The following is a 21,250-nucleotide window of genomic DNA, read 5'->3' on the forward strand; positions in this document are numbered from 1 at the left end:
ACCAAAATGAAACATCCAGCTACACTGAAACAAAACAAAACAAAACAAAACAAAAAACAAAAACCTGGTCTCTGTATCCAACCACACATCTGAAGATGAGAATAGCTCATCACCCAAGCTGAGTTCACTCATATTGAATATGACAGTTTTAGAGAAAGAAGGTGTCATAAGTAACATGGGGATAGTAGCTTCCTACTTCTTGTTTTTCTCTAGTTTTTTTTTTTTAAGGTTATACATGCTATTCCTATATATCCCAGGCCAATACAGAACTATGTAGCCTATATTATCCTTGAACTTAAAATTTTCTTGCTTCAGTTTCCCAAGATCTCAGTCACATCACATATCTGACGGAGTTCTTGTCTTTTAAATTGATGCAACATGGATCCACAAATACTAGAAATCAAAACTTACTTATAGGGTCTATAAAAGGCTACCAGCACTGCCAACACTTGCCTTTAAAGATAGAGCACTGTTTGTATGTGTGCTTTAAAATTTGAAATGAGAAATTTCTCATAAATATTTCATAAATGATATCAAACTAGTACAAGGCCATTAAAAGAACTTACCTGCCTGATTTGAACCACTTGATTATCAACCTATGAACCATTCCTCCAACTTGACCCTTGCTTTGAGGTATGAAAGACATCAATTTATCTCATATAAATGAGGGGAAAATCAGTAACAAATGTGCCTGGTACCCTCAGGTAACCTAGTCAGCCTGATGATTCTGCAGGTCCTGTGTCAAGACAGGATGTCCTTTCCATTCTTATCTCATTCCTTGTCTTTCTGCCTACTGTTGAGTTTGCAGGCCAGCTAGTATCTGATTATTAAAGGGACCACCACACATACTGGAATAGGAGCTGTTATCAGACTTTTGATTTGGCTTTTGCTACTTGGAGGTCTAAGGCACTGATTGGGACGCACAAAGTTGTGGCTGTGTGACACATTGAAATCCTGCTTGTTGCTTGCTGTGAATAACTCAGCTTTAGGGTTCTGACGAGGCACGTTGAGACCATTTAATTCTCCATTTTCCAATGAGAAGAAAGAAAGCCTTGATAAACCTTCAGCAGTTTTACATTAGGAGATGGGTGTCCAGATAGAGTAATATGAGGAGGAGGACAGTTATATGTGCTACACAGCATCACTGAAATCAGTGTTCCTATTTGTAAGGCCTTTTCCCAATCGTCTGAATGTCACAGATGTATGTGCACTGTCTAACAAGTGTAAGGCCAAGATCACAAGAGCGACTCTCAGTGACGTGAGTAGAAATCTGACATCTTGGGCTAGAGAAAAGGCTCAGCAGCTAGAGTACTTGTTGTTCTTACAGAAGATCCAGGTTCAGTTCCCAGAACCCACATGGTAACTCACAACTATTCAGAACTACAGCTCTTGCAGATCCTATAGTCTCTCCTGAAGTTCTTAGATGCAAGGTATGAGTGTGGTACATATACATACATGCAGGCAAAATACACAATATATATGTATATATGTATGTATTTATTTATTAATAATAAATACATCTACAAAATTTTAAAACTAAGTCTGATTTTTTTCATACTTGGGGAACACCTAATCTGATCCAGACATGATAATCAGCATCATTTTGTGTAGTTGTTTTATTACTCTTTACGCTTTGGAGGCCCAACACACAGCTCCCAAATAATCACACAGAGACTTATTCTAACTTATGAATGCCCAGCCTTAGCTTGGTTTGTTTCTAGCCAGCTTCTTGACTTAAATCATCCTGTCTACCTTTTGCCTCTGGGCTCTTACGTTTCTCTATTTTATATACCTTTCTTTACTTCTTACTCCATTGCTGGCTGTGTGGCTGGGTAGCTGGCTCCTAGAGTCCTCTTCTCCTTCTCCTTTTTCTTGTTCCTCCCTCCTGATTCTTCTTGAGCCTAGATTTTTCTTTCTGTTTATTCTCTCTTCCTGGCAGCCCCGCCTATTTCTCTCCTACCTAGCTATTGGCTATTCAGCTCTTTATTAGACCAGTCCAGTATTTATTAGACCAGGCAAAGTAATACAGCTTCACAGAGTTAAACAAATGCAACATATCTTTGCATCATTAAACAAATATTCCATAGCATAAACAAATGTAACACAACTTAAATTAATATTCCACGAGACCTGTGCTGTCTATTTAACGATAAGTGGATATTTTTGCCAGTTCATCAATGTGGAGGCCCACAGAGGTTTCCTACTGAGATCTGAGCTTGTTTTACCCAGCAGGGCTGCATGAGAGGATTGCTTGACCATGAGCATGGTTACCAGGTAATTGGAAAGTGTCTGCACTTGGGTGTGCTAGGGGAAGGTCTTTTGCTGCACCTTTTGGCATTCCTGTAAATAGCCCTTTAGAAGATCCAGTAGGGGCCAGTGGACTATGATCCAGGCCCTCCCAAGTCTATCCTGTGTTTTTATCTGTTTCTCTCCCCTCTATCCTTCTATCTCATCCCTCATTCTTCAAGAGTACCCTGGGGTAAAATGTGGGGGCCAGTCTTCTAGCACAGCTGGTCTCTTACACATCAAGAGAAATGTTGTAATCACAGGCCAGTGGCTACCATTTCATGCACCTGTCTTAGATTAATCTGTTCCAGTAGCATTTTATAGATATGTGCAGAGCAGCAAAACATCTGAGTCACTGGAAAAAGTCATCTCTGGCAGAGGTGGAGCAAAATACAATGCTCTGCTATCTTCTTTCAATTCTCACACTTCAAATGACTGTTAATTTGCTCCTTTCCACAGTCAACACAGTGCCATTCCTTCTACATCACTAGATCTTGACATGTAGAAGATCAGCCAATGGGTGGTGGTATTTCTCACCTTAGTAGGTGTCCCATGGCTTCAGACACAGAAAGAAAGTGAAAGCCAGGGACCCGGTCACCACCTATGCTCACCAAATGGATAGAGAAAAAGTGAGGCCGAAGCCTGGGTGCTGCACATCAGGCAGGGAATGAACACAGTTCAATTGTTCCATGTAAAGGGTATTCAAGGATGGCAATGGAATACAATGGTGGACTATTGGATACTGTTCCCTGGTCTCTAAAGCTTGTGGATTTATTTTCAAAGCCTGATGAAAAACAGTCCTCTTTCCCTTTTGTTTTTAAACAACAACAACAACAACAACAACAACAACAACAACACAAAGGATAAGGCTTACTTCTGGACTGTGCAGGTCTACAGAGTGATCAAGTCATTTTTATCTTGTAAATATTTTTTTACTTAATTTATTATTTATGTGTTTCATAGGCTGTGTGCACACATGCATATTCACATATGTGAGTGAAGGACAACTGCTAGGGATGATTGATTGATAAACAAAACACTGATTGGCCAGTAGCTAGGCAGAAGTATAGGCGAGACTAACAGAGAGGAGAATTGAGAGAACAGGAAGGCGGAGAGGAGGAGACGCTAGCCTGTTGTCCAGGGAGCATCATGTAAAGGCAGCAGGTAAAGCTATAGAACACGTGGTGACATATAGGTGAACAGAAATGGGCTGGTATAAGAGTAAGAGCTAGACAATGGTAGGCCTGAGCTAATGGCCGAGCAGTTTAAATAATATAAGTGTCTGTATGTTTATTTTATAAGTGGGCTACAGGACTGTCGGGACTTGGCAGGACCTGGAGAGAAAAACTCTAGCTACAGACAATGGTTAACCTTGGCTTCCATTCCTCAGAGCCTCTTGCTAGGATCTGGGGCTCTCTGATTTGGCTGGAATGTCTGATCATCAAGCCCTGTTCCTACCTCCCCAGCACTGGGATGATATGTGCATATTATCATCACTCCTGGTTTTCAGCATTGATGCTGAGGACCAAATTCATGTCCTCATGCTTGCCTGGTAAGAACTTTACCAACTGAACTGTCTCCTCAGCTCTGTGAGCTCTTTCAGCTAATTGAAAATTTATTTGTTGGGAAAGGAACAAACTTCTTTGTCTAGTGGTCTTACTAGGTCTGTTGGTTGATAGTCTTGTGGACATAATTTAGAGATGTGCAGCATGCCAACAACTGGACCTCTACAGTAATGTTTATATTTTCCCAGGGTAATAACTTTTCCATCAGTGTTCTATTGCAGATTTGCCCAGAGGCAATGCTATGCTTCTAGAAAGAAATGGGACAACCACTTTTCTGGAAGTAATTTCTTAGAATGGAAGAGGTTTGATTTATGGAAATATTAAAAAGAAATGAAAATAAACACCAGTATCAATCATAGACAGCAGTTATAGACTGGAACACTGGTATCATTCACAGATAGTAGTTATACACTGGGACACCAGAATCAACCATAGACAGCAGTTATAGATTGGAACACCGGTATCTTCCATAGACAGTGGTTACAGACTGAAACACCGGTATTAACATAGTAATTACAGACTGGAAGATGGGGAGGCACTTGTGTAACTGTGTGTAGACATCTTTTATGTGGTCAGGGTGTGTTTGTTTCTGAAAACCACTCTGTGTTTACTGCCCAAAAGTTTTCCTGAACAACAAGAATCATCTATTTCTCAGTTTACCTTACCTATGAAACAAACAGAAGTAAACTAAACTTCCTGGAGAGATTGTTTTTTATTCAGATGGGAAAAGAAGGTCATTTGACAGGGGACATGAGTCAGTAGAGTTGACTGCACAGTCACTGGGGATGACTGAGTCTAGATCTGATCCCACTAGAACATCAGGAGAGAAGGCAAGTCTGTCAGAGCCCACACATGATGCTTACAGTGGAGGTCTCATTGTTCCTTCTTTGTCCATGGAGACGTTAGCAGTGCCCTTCATGAAGAAACTGAATTTTTCCATTACTCCTCCTGAGGGAAGACACGATTCACAAGACTCAGTAAAATCAGGAACATACAAAAGTTTAAAAGAAGTACAAAAATTATGAGGTAGCAGTGGGGCCTATTTTACAGATAAGAACAAGACTGTAGTAGAACCCCTTTTCACAGAAAGGAAGACTGAGTTCCAGAACACCATGCTATTGCCCCAGAGAAAGGGTTCTCTGCTTCAGTGATAACTCCATCCCAATCTACTTCTTCTACTGATCCCAGAGGTGAGACGATCACCCAAAGTATTGAAAGAACAAAGATTTCACAAAGGGAGTTGAGGCAGCCTGTCTCTCAGCTTTTCTTGGTCAGCAGGGCAATGAGAGAGCTGAATACTGTGCTAAATGAAGGAAGACCTCCACCATGTCTCCTCAGGGGCTCATGGCCTTGAACATGTCTGTTTCATGGTCCAGGGTTGTATGTGCATCTGTGTCAAAGAATCTTTCCTTCTGTGAAAGGAAACTTCCCACAGAGAAATGTGTGTGTAAACATGTTTTTTGGGCTCAGGCTCAACTTGATATTCTAACTTGCTAAGATGACCACAAAGGTGAAAACACAGGACATAAGTGTCCCAACATTGGTGGCTAAAAGATAGGTAACAATGAGAAAAAGTGAATGCTAAGTTTCATCTTACATTTTAAAAGAGTGATGTTCACCTAGTTACTATTCTTTGTTTGGCCTGCCAAACAAAGCCAAACACAGTACATGAACAAAGCATGTCCATGGGATTTTGATCCAACAATAACAGCCTATATCCTTTATTTTAGAAAAAAAAAGGCAAACCAATCATTTTCATTGCCCATTCTCCCCTAAGACTACTGATATTTACTTAGGGCCTGTAGAAACTTGAGAATGAAGTCCAGATGCATTAATGTTGTTTAGTATTCTAGAAGTCATGTGAGATAGTGGATTCCAGATAATCAGTTATTCAGGAACCTTTCTTCAAATAGGAAGTTACATGGAACTCTACCTCTTTAAAATAGTAAAACTTGAACTTGGGTTTGGGGGGTACTCCAAATGTCCACTTTAACCCATGTGGTGACTCCTGACTTGCCTCTAGGTTACAGGGATAAATATGATCTTGAAAACTCACGACTTCCTAGACTTGCAATAATTAGAGATATGTGGTGGGATAGGAGCAGTTCAAGTGGGCAGAGCAGCAGGTCCAACTATGGTCTGATTAAGCTCCAATTGGATTTTTTCCCACCCTCTATTCCGCATAGAAATAAGTAAACTATAAAGAGTTAAGAGGTGTCTTGGTAGGAGGAGGAATCTGAGTAGAGAACATTGTTCCCAGATACACTTTCTTTGTCTTTGGTACTCACAAGATCTCTGTACACAGCTTGCATTTATTCCCGTAGGTGATATAGTCTGAACCACAAACTGGCATGTTTTCAATGGGGCAGGGGATGGCTACCACTGGGTACTTCTTGTATATGCTGCAGTCCAACTGGTTATACAGAAGAGAACGTCATGGTTTTTTTCCCCCCCTCAAACACCTCAAATATAACCATCTTAGATCAACTATCCATGCTACAAGAGCTGAAGTCACTCTCACCTCAGGTGTTCTGGTGCTGTTGAAGCTATTTTTATAAAGAGGACATTACCATTGTGACAAATACCAGTAGCGCCAGCACCCTTCCTCCCTTTGAATGCCACACGTGGTGAGCAATTGCTGAGCATTTCTGTGTCAGACAATTCACTTCAGTGTTACGTGATTTCCCATTATTTAATATTTAGAACACTTGGATAAGAGAAGTTCTACTATAATGCCCATTTACAAATGGAGAAAACAGCTCTTCATCTGTGTTGCTTTTCCTAAACATATGACATGATCCGTGGATATTTCACAAATACTTGTTGACTAAGTGATAGCCAATAGAAACTGAAATTGAAATTTTGTTCGGCATACTTACCGTCACTGAAGGGTGACTGGTGACTGTGGTCACTTCTGGAAGACAAACACAAGGAAGTATTAAAAATAAAGCAAAACCTAGAATTTCATTAATCAATGTAGTCTTGCCTTTCAGTCAAAGACTTTTCGTTTCTTTTGGCAATGAATCTCAGCATAGACTCCGTCATTCTCCAAAATAACAGCTGTTTTGTTTAGAAACTTGGATGGCCAATGGGTAAGCTCTTAAGTCAGGAAGGCAAGTTCATTTATTCTTTCTGGAGCTTATGGTGTACTTGATAAAGTCAATTGCCACTGAGTCCTTATCACTGATACACTTTCTGTTAATCAACATGGAGAAATGAAAAGGGCTACATGTGGTGGTGCCCATATTTAATCAGAGCATACTGGAGGTAAAGGCACGCAGAGCTCTGTAAGTCCAAGGTCAGCCTGGCCTACATAGCAAGTTCCAGGCCAGCTAGGACTACATAGTAAACCCCTGTCTCAAACAAACAAACAAACAAACAAACAAACAAACAGAAAAGTATATGAGTGTCTTTAATGCATTAGAAAGTGATTTTAACTAAACCTCTTTACACAATTTAAAAGCTGAATCGTTAACTTGAGCCTTGTGGAGCAGTGTGTTTAATTTCAATCCTACTATATGGACTTCTGCATCTCTGCACTGTTGCAAGTATCCTTACGCAATAGAATTTATAAATAAATTAGGACCCTTTTTGTCCTGGTTACCAAGTATGAATCCTTCCAGGAAAAGGCATTACATCCCAGTCTCTCAAAGTCCAGCTAGAACCACTGTCCTTCTTCCTGACCAGAACTGTTCTCACTTTAGATCCGCTTGCTCAGATGATTATATAATAGCTTAGATCCTAGGGGAAAATATTTGGGGAAAAAAACAAACAAACAAACTTCAGGACTGTTTGTGACACTGTCTAACCCAACTCACCTGAGCTGTTGCAGAGATAGCTTGCTGTGAGGAGCAGAAGGAGACCCCCAAGGACCTTCATGGTGGAGAGGGCTGTGATGAGGACGCCAGTGATCTGAGATTGGCTTGAAGCTGAATGCACCATGCACTAGGAGAGGGATCATATTTATAGGGAAAGCTTTGGATTCTCCACCTTTCCTGTGAGCTCATCCACAGTCAGTGTCAGTCCTGAGAGGCTCTCAAAGCATGCCACACCCCGAGTGGCGCTGCAGTACTTGTCGGTTAATTACTGCTTCCCTTCTCACCAACAGGGAGGTGACTTGAGGTGACAAGTATTTTTCTATCTGTTGCATAAGTGAGAACTGTTACTTACACTAAGCTTTTCGCAGAAGAGATTAAGCACAGGTTTCTTAGTTATGAGACAAAAGGGAATTAGCAGCCTAGTTTATTTTACCTGAATGGAAGGTATTAAACATAGGCAAGTCATGGTATACCTACATTGAGTTTAGGCTCCTGAGAAAATAAAGTTTTCTTTTCAAAGCAGTGAACCTATTCAGCATGATGGGATCTGGCAAACGTAACAAGAGATTTGGTGTTTATGAGGTTTGGAGAAAGGTGTTGGCATTTCCTAGCTATGAAACCTTGGGTAAGTCATTGGTGAAGCTGTGAACTTTTACCAGGCAGGAAAGCATGACATATGACAGTTGCTTGTAATTTTGAGATTTCTATAACTTAAAGCTTGTACCTCTATGAGTGACTGGGCGCTCAGGTGGTGCTGCTGCATGGTTATCACTTCAGATGTCAAATGGGCACTGTTTAAAATGGTGCTGTCCAGTGAGATGAAGAAATATTCTGAAGGATGTCCCTTTCTATCAATGAAATAAATATTCCAACCTAGAAGTGTTGCCCCTGTCATGTCCCTTCTTTGTCACATAGCTGTTGGGCTCAGGGTCTTTTCCAACTGTAGAGGATATGGAATGATTATTGTCACTCTTACCTCATCCCCTGAAGTCAGCACAAGAATGACTACAAGTAGTTGACAAAGAGCAAAGTGCCTGCCTCCGAGCCTGAATGTCATCCCTGTTCCATGGAGGTTGTCTTTAGTCACAACAGAGCTAAATGCCATTAACACAAATGTAGCCTGAATATTAAATGGTCTTATTAATAAAATCAAATGTGAGGCTAGTTATTGGGGTGAATGCTGGAAAATCAGAGAAGCAGAACAAGCCACAGCTTCCTCACCTCGACAATTTCTCAGCTGATCCTGTTTCCTCAGACCAGAAGCTTTTGAGTCCTCATCCAAATGGATCTCAGCTGAACTGCTTCTCGAAAGTCTGAAAGCTTAACCAGCTAAAAGCTTCTAGTTTCTGGTCTTCACGTCTTCTATACCTTTCTGCTTTCTGCCATCACTCCCTGGGATTAAAGGCTTACTTTCTCGGATTAAAGGCAGGAGTCACCATGCCTGGCTGTATCCTTGAATACACAGAGATTCAGGTAGATCTCTGTCTCTGGAATGCTAGGATTAAAGGTGTGTGCTACCACTGCCTATCCTCTATGTTTAATATTGTGGCTGTTCAGTCTCTGACCCCAGATAAGTTTATTAGCGTGCACAGTATTTTGGGGAACACAATACCACCACACACAAAAGCCTGTTTTAAAGCAGTGTGTTTGAATACGCACTTGTGATTTGTTAATATTCAACAAGGAGACAAGAATCAGTACTTAGATTGCAGGCAGTTAAACTGTAAACTGTGTTGTCCAGGCACAGTTGTCCAAGTGCCTACCATTAGTCTGCAAAGCTCAAGAACATGCATGAAAACCCAGAAAGCAGTAGTAGATAAAGCTCACTGTTGTAAGCTTATTTTGTATGTTCTGAAAATCAGCATATACAAATGATATTAAACAACTAATAAATGACATTGTATCACATTAAAATTTAGACTTTTACATATTTGGTGGAGGCAATGTAATCTTGTTAAAAGCACTAAAATTGTCTACCATGGATCTCATTTGAATTGTTCATCTAAAAGCCATTGAATACTGTTATTCAACTTCAAAAGACATGAATTCTTCATATTTGAAACACAACTAATTTTACTTTGTGGATGTTTTGGACTCTTAAGTGAACCTTCACATACATACACACACACACACACACACACACACACACACACACACACAAACATGTGGTGGGGAGGCAGGTAACATGTCATGACTAATTTGTTGTATAAAATCACAGGGTATAATTATACACACACCCAAGCTATCATATACATATATACATATAATCTATATGGATGTACACATACATATAGACATATATCAAAGTACATATATATTAAGTTCATTTCTTCTAGGACCATTTAAACAAGATAGCATTAAAGCACAGGATATATAATACAATTGAGAGCCATTGTAAACCTGAGATATATAAGACTGTACCTGAAATAACACAGCAATATACTGTTTTATAGTAAACTTTCTTTTCATATAAGTAGAAGGAGTAAGTACTAAATTATTATATGAAGTATATAATACAACATACATTAGTTATTTACCATCATTCATTATCAGGTATTGTGTATGTGTATTGTACACAATGTACTTTTATATGACCAGAGGTGCAGTCAAACTGAATGCATTTCATTATTATAGTCTCACTACTATGAAACCAACTAATATGTACCCCTTTGCGTAAAAACAACTAGGTAATGGGGATTCTTTTCAACTTCACTATAATCTTCTGGACTATCACTCTATGTGCAGCAGGTTGTTGACTGAAACACCAATATCTAAAATATGACTATATATCTAATTCTTTTATGAGTGTGAGTGTGAGTGTGTGTGTGTGTGTGTGTGTGTGTGTGTGAAGTGCTGAGGTCATAATCAGATATTGATATGGTAGCTCACATTGGGGAATACAATTTTTATGACAACACTTTGAAGAAGTCAGTTATTGCCCTAATTTGACCAGTTGAAGCTTCGAAGACTTACATAATTTCCCTAAGGTCATGACACCAATTACTGGAGATTATGCAGAGTTGAGTCACAGGCAAGAAGTGATGGTTCTACTAAGGACAAACAGTTGTAAGTTTTATTGTTTGTTATGAAAGTTTACAGATAATGAATACCAACCTAAAGTCATCATGCTTCAAGATGAGGTGTATATATATATTTTTAAAGTTTTAAATAACAGGGTTTTGTTTTATTTCATTTTTTAACAAAAAAAGAATGCTAATGAGATCAAGGTGATCAGGACACTGTGGAAATACAGGCTCACAAAGTATTATTTTGGATATTTGAGCATAAGGGAAAATAATGAAATGGCAGAAACTTTGGCTTCATTCAGCAAAGTCTTGTATTTACTGAGTATCTTGAAGCCAAAGGCAAAGACACACAGTGGAGGATGGTGAACTAGAGGCCTATAAAAGGAGACAAAGGGTGAAGGCACAGACGAAGCCATTCCCTCTGTCACTGAAGACAGGTGATTAGGTAGGTAGGTGAACGTGGAGACTATTGTTTGGAGAGATCAGGAAGTGCAGCCCATCATAATCTGCCTTGGACAACAGAAGAATTGAATTGCACTGTACCTTGAGAAGGTTTGGTACCAACATAGATGGGAATATGTCAGTTCATCCAAACTGGATATAAAAACTGATGGCCATTAAACAAAGCTCCAGCACAATTAGTACCTTGTGGCACATTTTTCTCAAAGTCCATATGACACAGAGTGATCTTATGAATGTTGAATGAGCACACCTGTCTTCTGACAAGCATATCTCTGTGTTAGGGAGTACCAAGGTTTGGAAGAGAGTCACTTGTTCTAGAAACTCCTGCTAATTTCTTCTGAAAGATCAAGTTTTAAACAAAATATGGTCTCAGCAGGTGTGGGGAACATAAATAATTATTTATGCAGGCTATGGTTAGAAGGCAAATGTCCTGGATTAATTTCTCAAGGGTGGGGCTGAGTTCATGACACTGTGGGTGTTTACAAAAATAAAGCAGAGGAGGATGGGCAGAGACTAAGAGTGAGGAGGAGTGAGGTCAAGGGATCAAGCATGGGGTTGGTTTGAGTTTTGGAAACTACTTCTGGGGAGTAGGAATTTTCATGCTGAACACTGAATCACACATTCTGGGGAAGGGGCACAGTTATGGAGTGGGAAACCAGCCCATTTCAGGCCAAGGGTAGTTTGCTCATTCCAACATATGTTCCTTCAAAGCAGGAACCTTGAATTCTATAAGAGGACCACTATAGTGGGCCCACATAGTGGGAGGAAGTGTAAAAGTAAATGCAAAAAACATGACAACAAATACAAAGGCTTTGAAATCTTGCATATTTTCCCAACTAGATTTGCGGTACCCCAAGAAAGAACAGGATGGGTCATTCAAGGGTTATACTGGAATAATGTTTGAGTGAGGTGTTCCTGGGTCAGCTACTTGGAGGGATATAAGGGAAATTGCATCATAGATGGGCATAATCCAGGGACAGAATAGTATCTATAGCAGCAGACTATCATAAGGAAACTAACATATATTAAGTAATTAGTATCTACTGAACCTGTGCTCTCTGGATCTTAATTAGTTCACTTAAAACAACCTTATGAGGTATGAATGGCAACTTTGTTTTAGCTGAGATTAAAAACAAAGGCTTAAAAGGTAGCAGCTTAAACCAAGGAATTATACATTTTAATTCTTCTAATGTAATAAGAACCCAACTCTTCCCACCATGGGGTCTATGGTTATCAGTCCCAGCACTGCTGTGTGCTTGGTCGGTAACATTCTTGATATATCCTGTGTTCCTCTCCTGAAACATTGTTTAATTAGCTTCTTGCTGCCTTTGTTCGGTTGTGTGATAGTCTATGCTGACTTTGTCCCTTTCTCCCCTCCTGAAAATAGTATATAAGATGCTATACTTTTTAATAAGCTTGTTAGGCATAAGACGTAGCTTGTACAAGACCTCTAGACTCCTATGTTTTCTATCCTCTATCTTTTCTTTCTCATCCCTTGGAATGTCCCCTTCAGAACCCCATCACTAAAGAATGACCATCTGGTCCATGTCAACAAATAGTTCAAATTATGAGATAAGACAATGCAAATAAAAATTAATAGTTTTCTTTCTGGTTCATGTTGCACATCCAGATATTGATTGACACATACACAGCTGTCAGCAGTAATTGATAAAAAGCACATCTACTGCTCTCAAAGCTGAAAGGATACCTACAACCTAAAAGTCAGCCAACATGAAATAATGTCTTAGTTAAGGCTGCTGGGACAAAATACCAAAAACTGAGGAGTTTAAACATTAGAAATTTCTTTTCTCGCAGTTCTAGTGAGATCTCACCAAAGGGTTGGTTTGGCTGGTCTACCTACTGTGGCCTCTCTCCCTTGGCTTCCAGACAGACGCGCTTTGTGCTGGCCTTCACATGGCTTATTCCCTAAGTGCATACACCTGGCTTCTGTTCTTTCTGTCAAGACACCGACTACTAGGTTAAAGCCCCATCCTTAAGACCCTCTTTAGCCTCCATTTCTCCTTTCTCGGCTATGACTCCAGTTTTCCATTCTTCTAGTCCAATCTTCTGCAACTTCCAGAATACAGCTATACCTCTGTTACTGCCCCCTGTCCCGCAAGTATCTCCTGCTCACAGTAATTATGTGTTTTAGCCAATCTGGCTTCTTTCCCTGAAAATGTCAGCACATTAACTTCTTCTTGGGTTTGTATTTCACTCTTTCCATCAATAAACAGGTAATCTTGGAGACTGAAATTGGGAGAAGTGTGATTCCTGAATTTTTACTTCATTTTTATCTCTGTATACTGTATTCCCTTTAACTTCTGGTCCTCTGTGAGTGCTTGCTTCTACAGAATCCTATATTTTCCCTATGTGTGCATAACTATGATAAAGTTTTGTGAATTAGGCATAATAGATAAACAATAATAACTGGTAACACAATGGAACAATTGTAAAATATACTATAATGGATATTATTATACAAGATACTATATTGTGTTGCATTATACCCTAATACATGATGGTGTGTGATGATAGGTTAAGATGAGATAAAGTGAATGATATAGATATCATGATGTTGTATTAAATTGCTACCGCATGATTACTTGGACAGGAACAATGTGATATGCAACAGTATATCTGACAACCAAGAATGACTAATAGGATAATGGCCTGAATAGTGTGGATATACTAGAGAAAGGTATGATTCATATCCTGGTTGAGTTGGAGCATAATGGTGTGAGGTTTTATTACTCTACTTAGAATAGCATGTAATTTAAAATTTATAAATAGGTTTATTTTTTGGCCTGTGTAACATTTCTATTTCTATAGCATAGTTGACTGGGACACTTAAACTCTAAGAAAGGAAAATGTAGATAACAAGAGACCACAGATCTCTCCCCTCCAAATAGAAATCCCTGACTTCCATGGGACTCCTCATACCCTTGCCTCCTGCCAGAGGATCACATGGTATGTGCCTACCCAGTCCTTATCTCTGGGTAGAGACCCTAGATCGGCAGTTCTGAACCTGTGATATTGCACATCTGCTCACCCTTCCTTTCCAAGAAGGGAACTCAGACTCTCACTGCAAACTCCACCTGCCTCCACTGTCTGCCAGCTGACCATGTGTCTTCTTGCCCACTTGCATGCCCAACCTCTCTAGATAGGGATCTTAGATTCCCACTGCCAATTCCACTTACCCCTGCCTCCTGCCTAAGGACTATGGGTTCTAAACCTGTTCATACTGCTTTTCCAGATAAAGAACCCCAAATCCAACTGTCAACTTTATCACTCACAGTGGCCTGCCTAAGAATAGTGGGTCCCACCTTGCCATATGCTCCTCCTCTCCAAACACAGTCTCCACAATCCCATCACAACTCCACCCACCCCAAACACCCTAGTATGAGACCTTTCCACCTCCCCTGGTGTTTCGAAGATTTGCTATGAAAATCTTTTATAACTCTATGGAAATTAAGCTCCTGGATCAGAAGTCTCACTTAGCCCTAGCTGAATCAGGACCATATCTGATACCCTATTTGAACGTCAACACTGAGTTCCCCAAGACTGGACTCTAAGTCATACTCATCCTGACAAGTTGGGGAAACACAACAGATTTAAATACCTACTAAACAAAGACCAGATACCCATTCCAAGAAATACTAGCAATGACTTAGCTTCAGATGCCTCAGTGCCACAACAATAGCACAAACAATGTGAATAACCAAGACAATATGTCTCCTCCAAAAATTATTCCTTCCAGAGAAAAGCAATTTGAATGATGTACAAGGCAATGACTTTAATGTAGCAATAATAGATATTTTTAAGGAACTCAAAGGGAATAATGAATAAATTCTAGGATGAAGGTCAAGTAAGCACAAATAAAAAGGTGAATGAAAAATGACAATTCAAGATGTGACAATCGAATTTAATGAAGAGATAGAATCTATGAAGAAAAGACAAATTTAAAACTCTGAGTGAAAATTCAGAAAGCCAAATATAAGCTGTGAGAAAAGCCTCACCAAGAGAGCATCAGGTCTTGAAGGCAAGGAGACCTGATCACTAGATGAAAAAAGTGTTAAATATGGAATAATGATAAGAAACCTGTGTTAAAGGCAGACACAATATTTTCAAAAAAGTCACAGGAAAAAAAAAAACCTCCCTGAACTAAAGAGAGAGGTGCCTATCAAGATACAAGAAGCACACAGATACCCAATAGACAGGACCAGAAAAGACACGCCTCAAGGCATGGATGGAATAGGCAAAACACTAAAGGTACGGAGCAAAGACATTGAGAATAGCAAGAAAGACAAAGTCACACCCATTAGAACAGCAGCTGGTTCTTTCAACGGGGACTTTGAGACTCAGAAAGGCTTAGGACAGTGTTCTATAAATTACGGAAGGTGACAGACACCAGTCCAGACTATTTTCCCAGAAAATTATCACTCATAATCAATACAAAAGCTTTCCATGATGGAACAGATGCAAGGAATATATAACCAGTAAGCAGAGGATAGCAGAAGGAATACGTAGTACTTAAGACAGGGTTAAATAGCTGGGTGGTAGTGGCATACACCTTTAATCCCAGCACTTGGAAGGCAGAGGCAGGAGGAGCTCTGTGAGTTCAAGACCAGCCTGGTCTATAGAGCTAGTTCCAGGACTAGGGCTGTTACGCAGAGAAAGCATGACTTGGAAAGAAAAGGGGGGTGATTAAATATAATTAAGGAGGCACAGAAAAATACACAGACAAACAATTCCTTTATTAAAAAGTAACAAAATAGCAGGAATTAGCATACAGTTTTCCACATGGCCACTCTATTCACAGTAACTTGGAAATGGAAACAACCTGAATGTTCTTCAACTGAGCAATGGAAAATGAAAACATGATGAATTAAATCATAATATCCACAAGTAAATGGATGAAACTAAAAAATACTATGCTAAGCAGCATAACCCAGACCCAGAAAGACAAACACCACAAATTCTCTCCTCTATGGTTATTAGTTCCGAATCTTTAGGTGTGAGTATATAGCCGGGAATAACCACAGAAATCAGGAAAGCAAAGGGTTTCCATACGTTTATGTGGTGGGGAGGGATGCTAGAAAAAGGAATAGCAGGATACAACTTATATGAAGAAGAAAATAAGAAAAATTTTGGGGATTTAGCTCAGTGGTAGAGCGCTTGCCTAGCAAGTGCAAGGCCCTCAGTTCGATCCTCAGCTAAAAAAAAAGAAAAAAGAAAAAAAGAAAAAAAGAAAAATGTAGGGAGATTTAACTAAGGATGAGGAGATGCCAACACAGGATAGGGAAAGTGGAGTTAAGATAGTAAAGATATTTGCAAAAGCCACAAGGAATCATACTATCTTTTATTTGCAAATTACAAACAACACATATAATCGCTCACATATATGTGTATGTGTGTGTGCATGTGTGTATTTGTGTGTGTACATTTGTTAAGAGAAATGAAATCATGAAATTCACAGGTAAATGGGTGAAGCTGTAAACACTCATTCGAATGAGGTAAGACTCAGGCAAACAGAATATGTTTTGTTTCTCATTTTGTATGTTAGCGTTGAGTATTCTGATATGTCTATTTCACTTTGAAAACCCATAGTGGCCAGGTAACTAGTAAGGCATTATGGGGGGAATGATGTCAAGGAAATGGAGATAGAACACGTGGTGTAAAGGACTGGAGAGGAATAATAGGACAGGAAGACTTGAATGGGGGTGGGGTGGGTGGTCAGGGTGAAGGAGAGAATATTGGAAGGAATAGTTAAATAATCTAATAACTAATGACATTTCAAAATAATTATATGAAAACCTACTGTAGAAGCTTTCTAAAGTATGTGCATAAACATATATAAAACTAATCTAAATAGAGTTACCCCAATAATGGTGCAACAATGTCCCCGACACCACAAGTTAAAAAAAACAAACAAACCCACAAAGCCTTGTACCTGAACTGGTTTATCTTTTGTGCTGGATAATTTTATGTCAACTTGACACAGCTAAAGTCATCTGAGAGAAGGAGACCTCAGTTAAGGAAACGCCTCCATAAGACTGAACTGTAGGCAAGCTTGTAGGGCACTTTTAAATTAATGATTAATGGGAGAAGTCCAAGCCCATCCAAGGGTGGTGCCATCCCTGGGCTGGTGGTGTTGGTTTCTGTAAGGAAGTAGGTTGAGCAAGCCAGAAGGAGAAAGCCAGAAATCAATATTCCTCTCTGGCCTCTGCATCAGCTCCTGCCTCCAGATTCCTGCCCTATTTCTGTCCTGACTTCTTTTAATGATGAACAGTGATGTGGATAAACCCTTTCCTTCCTAAGTTGTTTTGGTCAAGCTGTGTCATCACAGCAACAGTAAACCTAAATAGGACACCCCTTTTTGAGTTGTTGGCAAGTGAGGAACCATAGAAGCCAAATATTACAGCTTATTTCCCATTCTCTTGGCTGCCATACAGAATTTGATGGTAAGACCCTATTGCTGATGACAACACACACCTGAGTCACAGGACAAGGATAAAACATTCTGGTACTCAACTGTAAGCTTCTGCCCTACTGGCCAGTATTCAAAATGATGGAAGGTGTTGAAAACTATCAGAGGAGAATAAGGAATGACCGCTGTTATACAGCTATAAACCCTCCTGGCTCTGGTAATAAATGGCCTGGCAAGTCATACCCAGTAGTCCAATAGTGGCATGAACATTGTGGATAGAACCAATCACTTTCTGATTTCATTTAAGGCCACTCCACAAATAAAACCCATTCTTGGTACCTTTATGACCTATGGATAGACAGGCCATAAGCCCTAGGAGAGAACCCAATACTATTATTCTGAAAAATAGACATAGTATTGAACCAATTCATAATACATCATTATACCCACAGATTAGTATATTATCAGCTTTCATTTGCAATATATTGCAATTTACACAGAGAACTACAACTGGTCAGTAAGAAGGAAATAAGAGGTTGTGAAGTAACCAGCCCTAAACCAGACATCTATATCATACCATATTTTCCCAAGACTCACAGATCATCCCAGAAGAGGGCCAGAAGATTTAAGAGGCAGAGATGGAAGAGAGCTACAAGAAAACAGTGTTTTCTGGAGACACCTAGGGCATTTGTATATGTGAATTCCCAGTAGTTGAGACAGCACACACAGACATGAGCAAGTTCAAGCCAGACAAAATTTCAGCATGGAGAGGGGAGGCAGGCAGCAAGCTCCACTCCTGAGTGAGAAGTTATTGGCCATTGAAAGCTGCTGGCAGAGGGAGTCAGTTTTCCTTCAGAGTGTTTCCCTGTTGGATTGACCACCATCCAGGAAAGGCCATCCAAGAATATATGGAAAGCACAAATTTGACTTGAAAACTATGACAAAAGGCTAGGTTGGGAAGTCATGGGGGGCATGGTCCTGTGAAGAGTATGAGGAGAGGAGACTATGAACAAAATACAATGTATGAAATTCTCTGAAAACTAACAAAAATGAAAAACATGTAATTCAAGTCAAAAGTGAGGTATTTCTGGTTAAAGTGATTACCAAATGATAAATAAGAACAATATAACAATATAGTAAAACAATAATAGTTATATCATATGTTTAAGAGTTAGGAAAGTTTTACTCAATTAATTATTAAATAAACTACCTAGAATTTTTGTTTACATGCTCAATACTTACACATTTCAGTAAAAGAAAATTTCAAACACACTAATATAAAAAATATTACTTATTTTCATAGGACTATCATTAGTAGTTTATTTCTAAAATGTTAGTCACATTGTTTTTAATTTAAGAGTGCTTGAAAATGCAAGGACAAATATTTTATAGTCATATATATTATATATAAATGATGCAATAAATGTATATATAATTCATTGACTATAAAATGTGTACATTATATATGTATGTATTAATTTCCCTGATAATTTTTAAAATAGGAACTAAAATCACTAAATAAAGAGAAATTCTTTGATGATTCAATAAATAAATGTATTTTTAAAATGTTTCCTATTTGATTCTGATGACTGCAAAAATTATCTTAGAGAAGCATTACTAAAATTTGGTCATAATCTTTAATTTGTCTTGATATAATTAATGCAATATTTTAATATTAAATAGTGTATGCAATAATTTAATAAATATAATAAAATATAATTCTTCACTACAAAATTTCTTGTACCTAAATGTATTACAGGTGAGGTATCTTGTAAATTTTCAGATTTGCAAAGTAATGCCCATCTTAGTTGTTTTTTGTTATTAGTGATGTTGTTACTTAGTGGGTTTTGTTAGTTTGACCAACGTTTTTGAATATGGAAATCATCCTTCAGTTTTTCTCCCCACAACATTGCAAGTTCTCTTTCAAAACAGATAATGGAAAATGAAACAGACCAGAGCTTCAGCAGTGGTACAAGAGAGGACTTGTGTGAAAAAGGAGAAAGCGTGAGACAGGAGTAGACAGTACGACAGGAATATCTGTGGAAGGCAACAGGCAGGCTTTGCATGTCTAGGAGTGCCAGAGAATTAGGAACACATAGGCAAGGTAGGTAGCAGCCTTTAAAACTGAAATGTGAGTTCTCAGAAACTGCAGCTCCTGTGTGAGGAAGCAATTGGAAGACTAAAGTGTGCTGTGAAATGGGAGTCTTGGAAAAGAAATGGGGTTATCTGGGTAATTCGCAGAAATGAGAAAAGTATAATAATAATAATAATAATAATAATAATAATAATAATAATAATAATAACCCTAGTGATCTGGTAACACAAACATGAAGAAGAAGGAGCTATTGAGATTCTTTTTTTTTTTTTAACTCTTTCACAACTGAGACTTTATTGGTTGAGTACACAGACATTTCAATTCTTAAAACATGGACCCAAACTCTAAAAGTCATACATTGTGTTCACGTACCCAAAAGAGCCATGTGTTGTTTCTCTTTGAACTTATTCCAGTGATGTTCCATCCTGAGCTTGGCAAGTTTTCCCTAAGACCTCACATAACAATCAAATGCTCACTGACTCACAATTTTATGCCACATACAGTACAAAATTTCAGTCTTTCACAGCACATTATCACAATTGTTAGGAAAATGGACTGCCATGACCAGAGACAGTTCTGACAGGGCAAAGACCGAAGAGTGGTTTTTTTTAGGATACAGTTCTACTAGAAACACGAGACCAGAAATAACTGAAAATATTCCAGACACAAATGCACAACCAAGACTCCAAATTACCATTTAGTATGCTTTGTGTTGTAGGATATAAAACTAGCCCCCCTCTACGGAATGTTATGGTGACCCCCGAGACAGTCACAGCCTCTCCCGATCAGCCTCCTGCTATTTTCTGGTTGTACCCAAAAATAAACAACCAGCAAGTGATTTAACCTCTTAAAAAAATCATTTACACTTAAAAAATGGGATGAGGTGGGACTTCCTCCCACCTTTTAAAAATGTTTCTAGAGCTACTAAAAAACTCGCATTTACAAAATAGTTGATAAAAATATTCCTCTGGATTGTACAAGAAGGGAGGCGGGGACACTGACAGACATGATGGATGTTTAGTCGGTCTTGGCTTCTTTCTCTTCTACTGCAGAGGCTGGACTCTGGTTCTCAGTCTCTCCGTTTTCTGCAGGCACATCTGTGGTTTGCTAGTCCGCCACTTCAGCCTGTTTGCCCTTTGTTCCCCTCTTCCCTTTGGTTTGCACTTTTTTGTCTGATGACTTGTCCTCCCCCCCCCCCCACCCCGGCCTTCTTCGGTTTCGCATCCACCTTGGCAGGGGCGGGCTTGCTGCTCCATCCATGCTAACCTTCCTCTTGGGCATCGTGGCAGGGCTGCGTGGGAGGCGCGTGCGAGGCCGAACCTGTCACGGAGCTACACCGCCTCGGCTGCCACTGCACGAACTGCTGCGACCCGCCGCGGGGGCGGTGGGAGAACCCTATTGACATTCTTGAAACCAAACTGAGCTCCAAACAATGTGGTAGGATCAGAGAATATGGGATTATGTAGGAAACAATCTGTCCTAGTTCCTCAAATGGGTCAGCTTTTAGCTTCTGGCTTCTCAGATAAAAGTTATGGTACACCATATGGGTGTGTTTTGTTTAGAATAGGAAC

At 39.3% G+C, this 21,250-nt stretch overlaps 1 protein-coding gene across 1 annotated transcript; it reads right to left on the reverse strand.

Annotated features, from left to right (window-relative positions):
• Positions 1-4,577: 4,577 nt before the first annotated feature.
• Spink7 (serine peptidase inhibitor Kazal type 7) lies at positions 4,578-7,856 on the reverse strand. The gene is made up of 4 exons (XM_036204267.1): positions 7,670-7,856; positions 6,731-6,765; positions 6,140-6,264; positions 4,578-4,799 (listed from the first exon to the last, which is right to left on the reverse strand). Exons 1-4 carry the CDS (start codon positions 7,791-7,793, stop codon positions 4,754-4,756), a joined length of 330 nt encoding a protein of 109 aa, XP_036060160.1. The 5' UTR covers positions 7,794-7,856; the 3' UTR covers positions 4,578-4,753.
• Positions 7,857-21,250: the final 13,394 nt, after the last annotated feature.

The sequence above is a fragment of the Onychomys torridus genome, chromosome 13 (genome assembly GCF_903995425.1).
Source record: "Onychomys torridus chromosome 13, mOncTor1.1, whole genome shotgun sequence".
Lineage (NCBI taxonomy): Eukaryota > Metazoa > Chordata > Mammalia > Rodentia > Cricetidae > Onychomys > Onychomys torridus.

What these genes read in the sequence shown, in the direction of transcription:
- Spink7 (XM_036204267.1), bottom strand. Translation starts at nt 7,793, where the DNA reads ATGGTGCATTCAGCTTCAAGCCAATCTCAGATCACTGGCGTCCTCATC. An exon ending in CCAGTCACCCTTCAGTGACG is followed by an intron (nt 6,265 to 6,730) that starts GTAAGTATGCCG and finishes CTGTATAACCAG; the next exon opens with TTGGACTGCAGCATATACAA. An exon ending in AAGCTGTGTACAGAGATCTT is followed by an intron (nt 4,800 to 6,139) that starts GTGAGTACCAAA and finishes GTCTTCCCTCAG; the next exon opens with GAGGAGTAATGGAAAAATTC.